The sequence below is a fragment of the Aulonocara stuartgranti genome (assembly GCF_965226115.1).
Source record: "Aulonocara stuartgranti genome assembly, chromosome: 10".
Lineage (NCBI taxonomy): Eukaryota > Metazoa > Chordata > Actinopteri > Cichliformes > Cichlidae > Aulonocara > Aulonocara stuartgranti.
In genome coordinates this window covers 26,511,220-26,526,680 of record NC_138946.1, presented here as the reverse complement: position 1 = coordinate 26,526,680, position 15,461 = coordinate 26,511,220, and the positions used below count along the sequence as shown (strand labels likewise).

At 39.1% G+C, this 15,461-nt stretch overlaps 2 protein-coding genes across 3 annotated transcripts; both read right to left on the bottom strand.

Annotated features, from left to right (window-relative positions):
* Positions 1 to 3,219: 3,219 nt before the first annotated feature.
* Positions 3,220 to 7,524, bottom strand: LOC309716093 (gap junction alpha-3 protein-like). The gene is made up of 2 exons (XM_082549692.1): positions 7,209 to 7,524; positions 3,220 to 5,195 (listed from the first exon to the last, which is right to left on the bottom strand). Exon 2 carries the CDS (start codon positions 5,142 to 5,144, stop codon positions 4,086 to 4,088), a length of 1,059 nt encoding a protein of 352 aa, XP_082405818.1. The 5' UTR covers positions 5,145 to 5,195; positions 7,209 to 7,524; the 3' UTR covers positions 3,220 to 4,085.
* Positions 7,525 to 8,400: 876 nt separating this feature from the next.
* Positions 8,401 to 12,199, bottom strand: gjb1a (gap junction protein beta 1a). Of its 2 annotated transcripts, none has more exons than XM_082549697.1 (2): positions 12,087 to 12,199; positions 8,401 to 10,039 (listed from the first exon to the last, which is right to left on the bottom strand). In XM_082549697.1, the coding sequence occupies exon 2, from the start codon at positions 10,023 to 10,025 to the stop codon at positions 9,303 to 9,305; it is 723 nt and encodes a 240-aa protein (XP_082405823.1). In that variant the 5' UTR covers positions 10,026 to 10,039; positions 12,087 to 12,199; the 3' UTR covers positions 8,401 to 9,302. The 2 variants fall into 2 exon arrangements, with proteins under 2 accessions (XP_082405823.1, XP_082405824.1); XM_082549698.1 differs by lacking the exon at positions 12,087 to 12,199 and adding an exon at positions 11,451 to 11,504.
* Between the last annotated feature and the right edge of the window lie 3,262 nt (positions 12,200 to 15,461).

Sequence of the window (15,461 nt, the reverse complement as noted above, 5' to 3'; positions counted from 1 at the left end):
TGAATGAATGAATGAATGAATGAACAGACTGCCCTTGAAGTCCAATCAGTGTTTGGCTAAATGAATCATGATTTACCAAGCATACGTGCAGCTTCATAATTTGATGAACTGTCTATTCTGTATTTATTTTAGTTTGCAACAGACTGCTATTTTGGTTCCCTACTCACAGTTTCACCCACAATCCTCCCCCAAGTGTGCAAGTGAGTTATTTTGGGCTTGGAGACAGGAAGCCTTTGAAGCATAGCTCTCACCAGTATGATGGCATGTGTTTTGGAAATGGGTCCATCCACACTGTCCTCAATCTGTATGTCTTGGTGCAGCTGGTGGAAACCGAGCAGCTAATGTGACAGCCTCTTGTAAAAGAAAATAGCAGGGCTGCACTGATATACTGCAGATTGAGTTAACATTGCAACACAGCTCTTGGACAGAAAACCCCCCAGTTCCCATCAGTATTCAAATGTTGAAATGTTGCATCATAGGCTAACTTCGAACACTCAGAGCAGCATAGTATTCAGCGATTAAACTAAGTAAGACTTTAAGTACACCAGCAAACTGCCCCACTGACCATATCCTGTAAGGATTTGCCTTGGATGTATGCAAACCATTTCTCAGGCTTCATCCACTGAAAGACTAAAACCTTCACAATGCCATGACTATCCAAACCAAACTTTGCCGATCACACTTTCCAGATACTTGAAATCTAAACATAATGCACATATTAATTACAAATTAAGTGAATGAACGGTTTCATAATCCCTGTAGTATTACTCATTTCATATGAGGCCTGCATGAATGTCAAGTTGCTGTTGTTTGGCTCTGGAACTGTGACATTTGCTGTGCTGTGAGATTATTAATACATTTTGTATGGCTAAAACTTTAATTTGCATCACACAATCATTGACTGCATTCTATAAAAGCTGCAAAAGTGTGTATGTGACATCAATATAGGTTTTTGTTTTTATATACTTATTTTTTCAAATTACGAAAAGGCTTGATGTCTTGCTAAACAAATTGAAATATATTTTGATTTATGCTCAATCATCCAGGTAAGTAAATCCCAAAAGGTTGATTCTGTTCATCTGGACGTAACGTTTTCAGTGGGAGAAATATTTGTCACTTCAATTCTGAGAATGAAGAAGTCATTTGGATGAGTGATGAAACATTTTTCCCACTATCTTGTGAAAATTCACAAAGAGCAGTGAGTATCGTATTACCTGATCACAAACTGTACAAAGAAGAAAGAAAAATTTAATTCAGTTTTAAAATTCTGCAACCTGTCAAATCAAATAATCAATCAATCAATACTTTATTTGTATAGCACATTTAAAGACCAGAGGTACACCAAAGTGCTTCTCAATAGTAAAATATGAAATAAATGGTAAGTGGACTGATTCTTATATAGCGCTTTTCTACTCTCAAAGTATAGTACTCAAAGCGCTCTATACAATATGCCACATTCACCCAATCACACCCATTCTCACAAGCACTTTATCTATACTTAGTGCTATCTAACTACATTCACACACATTCACACTCCGATGGATGCATCGGAGAGCAAGTTGGGGTTAGTATCTTGCCCAAGGATACTTGACATGCAGACTGGAGGAGCCAAGGATCAAACCACCAACCTTCCAATCAGTAGGTGACCTGCTCTACCTCCTGAGATACAGCCACCCAAGTAAAGTTAATTACGATAGTAGAGTACAAATACATTTCCAGACAAAACGAGCACTAATTAACCCAGAAGCACTATGCTAAAAGAAACATAGAAATCCCACTTTGATCCTTGAGTACATCTGATATTCTGAAACAGGGATTTTGAAAAAACACTTGTTTGTTTTGGGGCTTTTAATCAAAGTACATCACAAATACAATACAAGGAAGCCTGTATCCCAGCATAAGTACTTTCTGTATTAAATCCTCATCAATAAGCAAATATTTTTGCAGTAATTTAAGCAATAAAAGCAACAATCAATAACATGGGAAAAACCACAGTTTCTTTCAGTAAAACATTTTTATTAGTCCAGTATAGCTTATTTTATCTTCTATTCTCATCTCACAGTACTCATTTAAGTAATACAGCTGTAAACAAAAAGTTTTGAGTTACCTGGGGTCCGTTCTTCGTACCTCGCTAAGTAAGTTAGCTGGATTTGATTGTTGACGATTTCGCGTGATCCTGGATCATTCGGTTCCCCGAAGCTCATCCGGGACTTGCTGTCATAGCAACAGATCCGTAAGCGTAAACCTGCTCGGGAGCAGGCTTACTTTATGTAAACAGGATTAGATCGCGGCCACTCAGGTATGTCCGCTTCATTTATACGAAAGCAACAGCGATATTTTACCACTGTTTCACCATAAATAAATATTATCAATGTAACTAAAGATAATGCAGTATTTGATCCTTTTATTGATTCCATACAGATACATACAGGTCATTTCCTTAAAAAAGGGAAATGTACTATTAATCATTCTATTTCATGTATTTGATTATTTCAGATGTAATTCATATTTCAGAGTAGTAATAGTAAATTACTTCGTGTAATCAAGATGAGAGACCACGGCTATAAAAGCGAAGGTGGATTTGGGAAGTCTGTCGCAGCCATGTCCTGTCCGTATACGCGAGCAGCCCATTGCGGAAGGTGCAAGATTGATAAGGAGAGTCCTCAGAATTCAGCGTATATTGCGGGATAGACAGGATCCTTTATCTCAGTGCGACAGTGTGCTCATAGAGAGATATCGATTTTCCCGTGAGTATTATTTACTTAACCAACTTGTTGACGAGGGGGTGCAGGACCACCACCTGTCTTTTTTTGCTCTGCCCTTTTCTTGGTTGCTGTTATAAACAAACAAACAGATTATTTCAGGCTCTCTTTTCAAGAGACTAAAAGCAATATAAGTGATAAATATTACCATTCTGTAGAATATTCTTATATTTCACTTTTACTTGTTCCCATGTTCTAGTGGGTCCTGTTGTGGCTCTAATGTGAAAGAGGATATAATGTAATATAATATAATATAATACAGTTACCCTACCGCCTACTGGTGATGGCCAGAGGGGCCGATGGCGCGATATGGCAGCCTCGCTTCAGTCAGTCTGCCCCAGGGCAGCTGTGGCTACAACCGTAGCTGCTTCCACGAGTGTGTGAATGTGAGAGTGAATGAATAGTGGCATTGTAAAGTGCTTTGGGTGCCTTGAAAAGCGCTATATAAATCCAATCCATTATTATTATTATTATTAAATTACTTACTAGTTTAATTTGTCAGCAACTTTCTGCCAGCCCTCTCTCCTTGCTTTTGCAGTCTTTGCAGTGTTCCCTTGCGTTTTAATTAAACTCTGAAACTCCTGAAATCCCTCAATCAAGAGTTCTTGCTCTGCTGCCGAATAATACCGAGTGCGCTCCTTCGACATTTTCGCCGACCAATCAAAGGGTTGCCGATCAATGTTTCTACTATCGATGCGTAGCCCCTGTTAAGCCACCCAGTGATCTCACATTACTTCATCCAGCTATACTAATCGTCAACAACAGGTGTGTTCGGAGAACCAGAATAGCGAGCTCAAAGTTAGCGCGATGATTTGATCTTGGATTTGTCATTTGATCTTGGATGTAAGCGAGGTACGAAGAACGGACCCCTGGTCATGTATCTGTCAGACTCAGAGTGGAAACAAAGTAAAATAGTGTCATGAGGTTAAACCAGCTTTCTAAACACTTGCTCTTTTCTTATGAGCTTCCTTGTTACTAACATAAGGAGATTATCTGATCTAAGAAACGGCTTCAACCTCCAGTTGAAGTTAAGTAGAAGTAAGATGTTTTCACTGAACCCTGCTGTTATTAGGCAGAATTGACAAACAAAGTTGACTTGACTTGACTTGATTATTTTTCACATGATAATCTCAATACTTTACACATGCTCTGCCTCCAGCGTGTCTCCCTGAGTGCTCTTAAATCTTGGCTTCCAGCCTTTTATCTGCTTTGTGTTTACCTCATTTTTCTTCTAACGTCTTTCACACTCATATTTTACATATTATTACATGTTGGTGTCTCCAGTTTTTCCTGAGTCTTCTTGCATTAATATTCAGTAGATTCTTAGATCTTCAGGTCATCCATCCTGCTCTTGAAGTTGCTGTGCTTGCTTGACTGACTGTTTCTGCGCTGATTTTCGATGGACATCTCAAGGACAGGACTGGAGATTTTTCTCCCCTTTGTATCAATTTCTTCCGCTTTGCCTTTCCTCTCCACGGCCATATTATCTCTGTTCTGCTTGTAGGCCACCTTGCTGTTGTAGGGGCTGTAAGCAGAGTTTGGCTCTGGCATGCTGTACTTTGAGTCTGTAGGGAAAAGTTCAGGCACAGCAGAATGACCTCCAAAGTAGTTATAGTTTGGGACAAAGGGCATGACCGGCTCACTCAGGGCTTTGGAACCTTCACGTGCGGCTTTTGAACTCCTGCAACGAAGACCCTGGTGGCACTTTGTAAAACCTAGATGGTACATTTCCACCAGGTTGAGCAGCAGTGAGACGCAGGCCACAGCCAGCATGAAAAGGATGAAGATTGTCTTCTCAGTGGGGCGGGAGATGTAGCAGTTCACCATGTTTGGGCAAGGCCAGCGGTCGCAGGTGTACATGGCCTTGAGCTCAAACCCATATAGAAAATACTGAGCTACAATAAACGCAACCTCAAACAGGGTCTTAAAAATAATGTTGAAGACATAGGTCCGCAGTAGCACACCTTGTAAACGTGCGTGGCCCTGTTTGTCTTTAACTGAGGGCTTTTTGTCCTTATGGCAGAATACTTGCTGCTGGTCTTCAAGCTCCTTTTGTTTCTGCTTCTCCTTCTCCTCCATGCGGACCAAATGAAGGATATGACCAAGATAAATGAGAGTGGGCGTGGAGACAAAGATGATCTGCATCACCCAGAAGCGGATGTGAGAAATGGGGAAGGTCGTGTCATAGCAGACGTTCTGACAACCCGGCTGCTTGGTGTCGCACGTGAAGCTGGACTGCTCGTCGCCCCACACCTTCTCAGCAGCAGCCCCCAGCACCAGGATGCGGAAGATGAACAGCACTGTCAGCCAGACTTTACCCACTACAGTGGAGTGTTCCTGAGCACTTTCCAGCAGCTTCCCTAACAAGTTCCAGTCAGCCATACCGTCTTACAACTGTCCCCTCAGCTTTATTGGCAAAACCAGAAGAAAGGCCTGTAAGTAGAGGGGGAAATGTTTTATTTGAATAAACTAAGTAATATGGCAGACTTAACCTGTCAAGTAACTTATTACCATACCATATCACCACTTATTACCATAAAAACAACGTGATAAGCTTTAGTAAATGAAATGATGATATTTACAAATTAGTTGATTGACTGACTGGACTTTTATAAGGTGATTGTTAGCTGTCATATTTGCACATGCAAAATTAGAATAAGGCTCAGGAAACGTTCCCACCAGCTTGTTTTGTTCATACAATAGTTTATATGTTAATCAGAATTCTAAATCTCTATATGAGGAAATATGTATTGTCTCCACTTTCTTTAATTTACCTTCAGGTAAACATATTTTTCTGTGTAGAGAAATGGGAGCATGGCAGTATGCAGATAATATGGAGACTGCATAAGCCCTGTTGGTTCAGAACATATCCATGGGGGTAAGAACAAAATATTCCATTGCCAACGTTTCATAACTCTGATAGAGATTTTGAGTGCACACTTGTTTTTTGCTCAGGGTAAGAACGTTTCCATGCACATTTGTGAATGACTGCCATCGTCCTGTTACATGAGCCAATTTCAGCTAAGCTTTAGCTGTCAGGCAGATGACCTCGCGTTTGACACTAGAATATTTTGGTATACAGAGGAGTTCATGGTCATCTCAGTGCCTACAAGGATCTCAGAGGCTGTGGCTGCTAAACAAGCACAAATCATCACCCCTCCACCACTGCTTGACAACTGGTATAAGGGGTTTTGCTTAGGTTTGCAAAGATGCAACTTTGCAAACCTAAGGCATGCTGCCAGGTTCTTTGCAGAAAGGCTTTTTCCTTTCAAGCAAGTTTGGTCCTTTTCTAAATGAAATATCATAAAATTTCACATTTGACACCTGGGCATGCAGGGAAGTGTGGCACTGTGTTAAAACTACCAAAACCTCTACTTTTACAGAGGTGGTCCCACTTGCTGATGATTATTTAATTAGTTATTCATTTAAAGATGTATTATTAGTAGTATCTAGCTGCTATTTACCTTCTCAGTTCCTGTGGAAATAGGGAAGGTGCATTTAGTTTTTTGCAGGACTACATAGAGTCCTATCAGAACTTTCCTTTTCATGTTATTGTGTATAGCACAATAATCCACCATAGCACAGGGTCAAGGGTACATGAGTCTGATTTGTATGTAAATCTAAAATTCCCCTATGTTGTCATACTTGTACTTTGCAGTATACAATACCATGTTGGATAACTAACTGATAACATTGCTATTAGTGCAGTTCAGACTTTTTTTAATGAACCGTTTTAAAAATTCTGACGAGGAGTGTGCCACACATTTAAATGTGAGAACACGACATAAAATCAGTCAAGTGCAGTTTTAATGTCACTGATTCATCTCAAGGTTTTTACATTTTAAACACATTTAATTTTAAAACAAAACAAAACACACATTCAGTGTAAACTGTTTGATTGCTTTACTGTTTAGATATGTAGTTAATTCATATAGTATGATGAATCCATTTAGTATTGGTCTTGAGAAATCCCACGTTCAACTTTCCCAGAGAATGCTGATCATGAATTCACCCGTTTGTACTCATAAATGTTTGTCAGAACGATCTGATAAAAAGTGCAGGGACACAGATGGTTGTGTTTGAGAGATAGCCCCGGAGCGGCCTGGGTGAGACTCTCAGGATCGACGCTGATCTTGTGACACAGTACTCCGACTCCAGAATTAGGTGTCTAGTTTAGATCTCATATCATATTTGTTACGGTTTAGAAAAGAAATAAACTTGAAAAAAATACTTAAAAATGTCCTGAGTGATTATTTTAAAAAAATCAAAAAACAAATCAAAAAATTTAAATCCATATGGTCACATGGTCACATGGATCAACTTCTTTTACCACAGCTGAATGTGGAGTTCTTTCACTCTGTTCAAAATTCCTTTCATATTTTTTCTTCATAATAATTCTGCTAGCGAAGCAATAGTAACATCCCAGAAAGATTAAGAAAGACCTACCTGATAAAGTTCATTTCTTTCAGTCACTTGACCTCTTCACTTCACAGCGAGGCCATGTTCTCCTGAGCTGCTGAGGAAACTGCAGCACCAAAGATAAACTTCTCTCAGGCAGTTTTCTCTGGGATTCTGCTTGGTGCCCTCCCTCCTACTCTGACCTTATCAATGCCCAGTCCTCAACAAGCCACCACAGCTAAACCCCTTGTCTTGTCTCAGCACAGATGAAAACATTCCTGTGAGAAGAAAAGTCTAAAATCCTCGCTGTCAAGAGGTGTTTCTGTTGAACTGAGTGGCAGCTGAGGAGTCCAGTGAGGATGCAGGTTAAGCCTACATACCACTGTGCTCTAAATATAATTCATGGTGAAGGGAGTGGTTTTGTTGCCACTTTTATGGTGATCTGACCCATGACTGCGTGGATGAGCTTTAGATGGCACAGAGCCATCCCTCAGTGCTACACGGAGGAAGACTGCATGGAGTAATACCTGAAAAAATGATGCCTGCATACAGAGGATGGTGTACTAACCTAATTATGCTATTTAGACTTAAGGTCCCTCTATTAAAGCATCAGAAAAGACAACAGAAGTTTATTTACCTGTACACAAGTACAATTACTCATCACAAAATAACACTGTGAAAAAAGACATACTGGATTAAAATCACTTTCACTTGGGGTGTTTTGCGGAAGGCCATCTGCAAAATAAGCACACTTAAAGCCATTTTACTGTAAATTAATTTGCCTTCCTGAATAATGTGTGGTGATGGTTTCCATAAAAAGAGAAACAACCTCATTTTTCTGGGACAGCAGGTTCAGCTGTCTATGGGGGTATCCACACACTGAAACTCCTATATGGTGGGTCCACTGATAACACCAACACCAATAACACCTGAGACAGTTCTTCGCAGGTGACTTTGAAGATCTCACACACGGTGGAGTTGATGGGGTGAAATGCGTGAGGATGTTTCGTTCACATATTTTGTTTCCCTCAGTCACATTTCTGACACCGGCACCTCTGTGGCCTCAGCTTTATTTGTACCTATCGTTAACCACCGCCCGCTGGTCGTTTATTCTATCACCTTTCCACAGAGCCGGGAAGTCCTGCCAGAGTACGCTTAAACAGCTTTCAATCTGTTATGTGTCAGAACAAATCCCCTTTAACCGAGTAGGTAAAAACAGCACAGTTAGTTTAAAGTCTGGTTGATTTTATTCTGTTGTGTATGGACAACATAGAAACATTCCACTTTCAAAATAAATACATTTAAATAGAAATATCACCATGTTAAGAAAGCTTCACACAAAAAAATGCAATTCAAGTTTTTTTTCTATTACTGTCTTTCCAAGTGAAAGTATTGAACCGCCAATTCAAATAATGTGACTGCCCCATTCAATACATATGAAATGCAACATGTTTACTACATGCATGTATTAGTATAATTTCACTCACATCAGTGTTTGTGATTATGTGTCACATAAATAACAAAATATTATTAATGACCATGCCCACAATACACTTTTCTCAACCAACTGGAAGTTTTGCTATGACTTTGGGCAGCTTTTATAGTTTCATTTCAAGATAAAGATTAAAACAAATCCATGATAGCTGAAGGCTGTAATGTGGTCAGTGGAAATATTGGTTTATTAAGTGTTTTTAACTGATCTGCAGTCAGACAAACACCAAGCTATCCATTATAACTAGAAATGTTTGTCGAAACATGAACTGCTGGCTTTCTGCATTTGAACCGGTGAAGCATCGCCATGATATAAACCTCACAAGTTTAATCAGTAGTTGTTACCTAAATGGTCACTTATATGTCTCCTTTGTCTGTGAAGGTTCTCAGTCATCCAGGTCATCGTAGTCAAAGGAGCTTGCAAAGAAAAGCGTCTGGACTTCTTTAAGTTGCTTGAAGACGTTTCACCTCTCATCCGAGAAGCTTCTTCAGTTCAGAACTGAAGAAGCTGAACTTCTTCAGTTCAGTTCAGAACTGAAGAAGCTTCTCGGATGAGAGGTGAAACGTCTTCAAGCAACTTAAAGAAGTCCAGACGCTTTTCTTTGCAAGCTCCTTTGACTATATGTCTCCTTTGTGCTGCTGTGCATTTTGTTAGAATGAGCAAAGCTTTTGTTGGATCCAAGCCCCCATAGTCGAGTCTCCAGCATTGTGCAAATGCTTGCTGCAAGCCTTCCCCACCAAGAAGACCACCTCGGCAATGTTGAGTAGAATACAAACACCTGACACAGCCAACATGAACACGGTGAAGACAGTCTTCTCTGTGGGTCTCGACACAAAGCAGTCCACCGTGTTGGGACAAGGGTAGGAGTCACACTTCACCAGCCGGATCATCTTGTAACCAGGGTAGATCATATAAAACACATACATAAAAGTGACCTCAAAGATGATACGGAACAAAAGGCTGATGACGTATGTCCACCACAGGGCCCCAGTGATTTTCATCTTCTGTGTTTTTATCTGCTCCAGGTCTTTCGGGTTGGACCGGCCCGACAGTTTGTAGAGCCTCTTGTCAACATGACGCCGATGGGCAACGTGCATGGCTACCAGCAGGGCAGGAGTGGAGACCAGGATGAGCTGGAGTGCCCAGAGTCGAATGTGGGAGATGGGGAAGAAGTGGTCGTAGCAGACACTGTTGCAACCCGGCTGCTGCGTGTTGCAGGTGAAGCCAGACTTCTCGTCGCCCCACACGCTCTCGGCTGCAACCACGAGGACCAGGATGCGGAAAATGAAGAGCACGGAGAGCCAGATTCGACCGATGCCGGTGGAGTGGCGGTTCACACCGCTAATGACAGCATAAAATGATGCCCAGTTCATCTTTGGTTCCGGGTCTGAAAACAAACAAACACAAAAATCATATGATATCATTTTTTTGTAATTAAATTTTTTTTATTGTAAAATAATTTTACTGCAAATCAACACAATAATGTAAAACAAACCATAAAATGATAAAAAAAGATAAAAATCATCTCTTTTTTATATTCATTTTTATATTTCTCTGCTTTTTTATGTTATTGCTTTGTTGTCTATTATATGTATGCTGCTATGACAAGAGTTTCTCTGATCTGATCTTATGATAATTCTTACTGTTTGAGATTAGACATTCAAATAAGACTGTCTTCTTCGCATGTAGCCATTCGGCAAAAATGAAGGCTTCTTAAATCTTAAAAAAAGGTCTGCCAAGCTCTCACTTGGACAATTTGTTTCCAAAAAAGTAGAACCAAAAATTAGCAAGTGAAGCAATGCAAATGATGTACAGTAAATCCCGTGTGTAAGGCTATACTCTGGAGAGTTGACCGATGCAAATTTACCCGGGATCAGTCCCCCTGTGTTTCTGTTCAGTATATCCTCCCTTTGCCCTGATGTATAAATTACTTCATCACATTAACTCCTCAGGACTTGCAGGACTCTTGCATGTTTAACCAAAATTCCCTTGAAGTTCCTAAAAATACTTAAAAATTTGCTTTATAAAAAAATCACTAACAAATCCCATCTTGTGACATAACAGGCACAAAATTACTGGCCCTTCAGTACAAGTAAACTTCACAACAGCAGCTTCACGAAATAATTGATTTGTTGATCATTCGGTTAATTTTCTGAGTGAAAAAGCGCTTTTTTTTTTCTAAAAGCAGAAAATCTCCCTCCAGTTTCTGTTGTGAGGATTGTTTGTACTTATTGCCTTCTGTGACATAAAACTGAATATATATGGATTATGAGAAAACAATTTGCACACATCATCATGCATCAGCTCTTTCTGAAGGTGTTAGAGTGACACTTAAGTTAAAACTATTGCTTGAAAATCATCAGGAAATATTATGTAAAAGATTATGCACATGAAAATGATCTATGCATCAAACTTAGAACAAGAAAAAAATACTTTAGATTAAAAAGGCAGGAAATATAACTCTCTAAAAGTTCTCCTGAATGTCAAAGTCAGACACAAAGGAGACTTTCAGTTTCACTTTTCAACAGCAAACTTAAAACTTAATAAACACAATACTGTCTTACTTATTCACTTTAAATAATAGCAACCTGCACACTTGACTTAAATCAGAACACATGGTGCAGCCACACTTTGGCTGGACTTGGTAAATTAATAGTAATGAGTACATCACAGCTTTTTCTTTTTTACGCCTATGATTCTTCTTAGTCTTAAATTGTAGCATGTTTGATCCCCTTGGTGTTGATCATTACTGATTGCTCTGTTATGTCTGAGTCTAGAGTAAATGTTGGAGTTGTTACCGGGCTCAGCTGGAGGTGTAAGAGGCATAGGAGGCAGCGTGGAGGACAATGTTGACCCGCTGGTTTGGCATGGATGTGAGTCCAGAGAAGGAAAAAAGCCTCTCTGCCCCCCTCTGCAGCTGGCAGCCCACTTAAGAGTGCAATACTGAGGTCTGGCACCATGTGTCATGTGACATGCTTTCACCAGTAGCCATGGTGTTGCATGCAAAATGAGCAACTGTAGCTGGATTAACAGACTCTTGGATAGTCTCCACTCACCGGCAGGAAAATCATTTGTGCTCCTAAAGGACGTTGATAAGTTACACAGAAGGACTCTTCTGCTTCTTAGCTTAGAAGGTTTTCACACAATTCACTGATCAGGCAGATAGAAATAACTAACAAGGTCTGCAAATAAATAATGTTGTCTGATCATCACTTCTCGGACGAACTCTCAAAAAGAACATGTTTGGAAAAGAGTCTCATTTTCTTTTTTATCCTAATCATATCTTGTGACTATAGTGTGAAGTGACATTAACAGCTAAGCATGATCTGCCAATGAGCACAGAATAAATGAACACGCTGAAAAGAAACTATTTAAACTGTCCATCCGCGCAGCCACATGATGTAGGAACAAAGCCATCAATAAAATGAACTTACCTTAGCTCTGCTTGCAAATAAAGTGCATCCAGAAACATTTAAGTTAGCATCACCAGATCAGATTTTTTTTTTCCAGTCTTTGACTGTGAACAAGAGTATCAGAGCACCATGACTTTGCATTGCTAATGATTTCCCTCACACTAGCCACTGCCCTGCACTGGGGAGGTCATATGCCTCTGTGCAAAGAATTTGCATACAATAGCCCCATTTAGGCAGCGCAAACAAACAGCTTCAGAATTCAGATCAAACGTTTTAATTTCTGCCCAGCTGAAGAATCTGTGTGGGGACTGTGGTCTGTCATGTTGTCCTCAGTATGCTGCTGAGCAGAGGAAGTGGGGGGTGGTTTTGACGTAATATTGAGTGTAACATAAAGGTCTTCAACAAAGAATGAGACTCAAAATCTAAAGATAAGAGGACAAGGGTTTGTTATCCTGAGAATCAGACTCTCATCTAGTGTTTCTTCTCGACCTTTACATCCTAATGCTAAACCACTGATTGAACCAGCCAGTGACTGCGTTTACTGTGTACTCAAGGGAAACTGAATCCATTTTGAGGCGTTTTCACAGATGGGGCAAAAACTGGCAACTTTTCAAACTGAGTAACTTTTTGAGCTCACTTCTTGTCTCAGTTAAAATCCAAAAGAGCTGATTTGAATATGACAAACTATTCATTATAATATTCAGTCATTTTTACTAGTTTATAGTTATTTTTAATCATTAGTGAGACAGCTGTTATATTTCATGACATCACTTGTCATCATTTGTCAGTGTTAGGACCATTTAGTTGGCTATGATAACTAAAACAAACAAAGAGAAATGTATTGTCATGTATCTGCATTTCTGTGTCAGTATGAGAGAAACTGTGGGTGAGTGACATCTTTAAAAACCTTGGCACCAAGGGAAAGACTCTGGGAATGTTGAAATGATGCTTAAACTAGCAAAAATAAACTTTAACCCTTGAATTCTAGTAAAAGTCACCCGAATGGATGTAGTTTTCAATTTTCCAATGGCCAGTCTACCTGTGCCATGCATCCAATTAAAACTGCATCAAATGCAACATGTTTTCTTTATCACATTAAATCTCCTTTACCTTCTAACCTTTACTCTGAACTTTCATTTGACCTTTTTTAGTGTCAGGAAATCTATAAAGGTGCAATTTCTGACACATATTTTTTAGGCATATTAATATATCCCATAAGTAGTAGTTTTTCCCCCTTTACAATATACTGTTAAAAGTACTGTGAATCCAAAAACTCGCAAAACTTGAAATATATACAGCCTTTTGACTTTTTGTTTTTAAGTCACTTCAGATTCAGTTCATTTCCAGGGGGTTCATGTTTCAGTTTGGTTTTTCTTGTTTGAAAATGTTCTTTTTAATTATCATTGTATGAAGGGCATGCACAATTAGGATAATCAGCAGAAGTATTACATTAAAAAACACAACTTTTTGAAAGCAGCTGCCTCGCTGTTTTGCAGACACCATATATATATATTCGCAAAATGGTTTCAGAAATTTCCTTCAAAAGTCTAGATGTTGTTTTCATTTTAGTTAGCTACGGTATATCTGGCGTTCGGACCACACTCAAAGGATCAATACGCTACTATTAATTTCCTGGACCTTGATTCCAACCAGATGTTGCATGGTCTGTTTTCATGTCACAAAGCAGGAGACAGTCATCATGAACGGATCCTTTGCACATATTATAAATAACTCGGTTCTGCTGTACTGTTGATTTAAGTGGTTTTTCATTTCCACGCAGCTGCAGAGAGATTTCACGATGCTGTCTTGTAACCTCTACAAAGACTCCCGGTGTTGACATTAGAAACACAGGCTGTGACTCAGCTGAACTGCACATCAAGCAAAACCGATCAAGCCCCAAAGACGCAGACACTAAATTCTGTGTACTTATAATGCAACTGTAGGGTTTAATGTAACAAAGCACTGAAATTGTGTATGTGTGCATTAGCAAGCTTGCTTCAGTTGAATCTGGAGGCTGACATCTACAGGTCTTCAAGCGTTAGTGCAGCAGGATTAATAATTAACACGTAAGCAATGACGCAGGATCATTTCAAATTTTTCAAATTCAAATTTTATTTGTCACACACACACACACACACAACCATACACAGTATGACATGGGGGTGAAATGCTTGTAGCTGTACAACGCCCGACCATTAAATGACAGAAGAAAAGTTTTACAATATTTACAATTTACAGTTTACTACAAAAATTTACAAATTAACTTAAATTAACTTAAATTAATTTAGTTTAGTAAATGAAAAATAATGCCTCAACATTTCAAAAATTGAAAATTAATTTTAGGCAATTGGGCCTTTGCATTGTTAAACATTATAACATTAGATTGTTATATCTTAAACGTTAATGTAAAAAAGTAAACATAAAAAGCAGAGCATTGCACTGTGTACTGTATACGGCTCATTCATCTGCTGAGTATTTGTTTTTTTAACCGCCAGGACAATTCGTTTGATCTGGAGAAATAAACAATATACTGTGTCTAACGTGACAGCCTCGCAGAGTGTTTTTTGTTTCAAAATTATTACAAAAAATGTTTGAATAACGGGAACAAGACAATTTTGTAAGAAATCTCTGCCATTGAAAGCTGCCGATGATTTCTTTATATTTAATCGTGACGATTCTGATCATCATCAGAATCATCATCTGATTCTTTTATTCTTATCCTCAGGCAGTCAAAGATAAAATCAAATTTCAATCAAATTTAAAAATATTCTTCGATTTTTACTCTACAATAATACATACATACATACATACATACATACATACATACATACATACATACACAAATAATGGATTTGTTCCAAAAACGAAGGCTGTTAGGTAAAAGCAGGGAGATGAAATTTTCAGTGTTTTCCTCTGAAGTGTGCCGGAGTAAAAGAATACAGTTGCAGGGGGAAATATAAAGTAGAAGTTCCCTAGATTTGTACATTAGCTCAGTCCTGTTACACTCTAGATTGCGAGAGTGCCCTTGAAGCAATCTCGCTCCAGCCTCTAACTCCTCAGCTCAGGCATCTTCTGACAGAAACATGTCTGCACATATAACAAAAGTGATTATAGTGATTCAGAGGAGTTGCAGTAACAAGTAACCAAGGAAATGCTGAGACTGGTATATTTAGGCACTGTCTTTACTACAGAATCAGAATCGTCTTTATTTAACCAAGTTTGTGCACACAAACAAGGAATTTGACTTATGTTGCTCTCTGTATGCCATAAACAGAAAGGGCAGCATGTACATTTTTTTCCAGAGTGGGATTTAAATAAGTTCTCTGACTGCTGTCACGGTAACACCTCAGTGTAAGCTAAGTGCCGTGAATCTGCTTGCACAAGCAAAATTCTTGT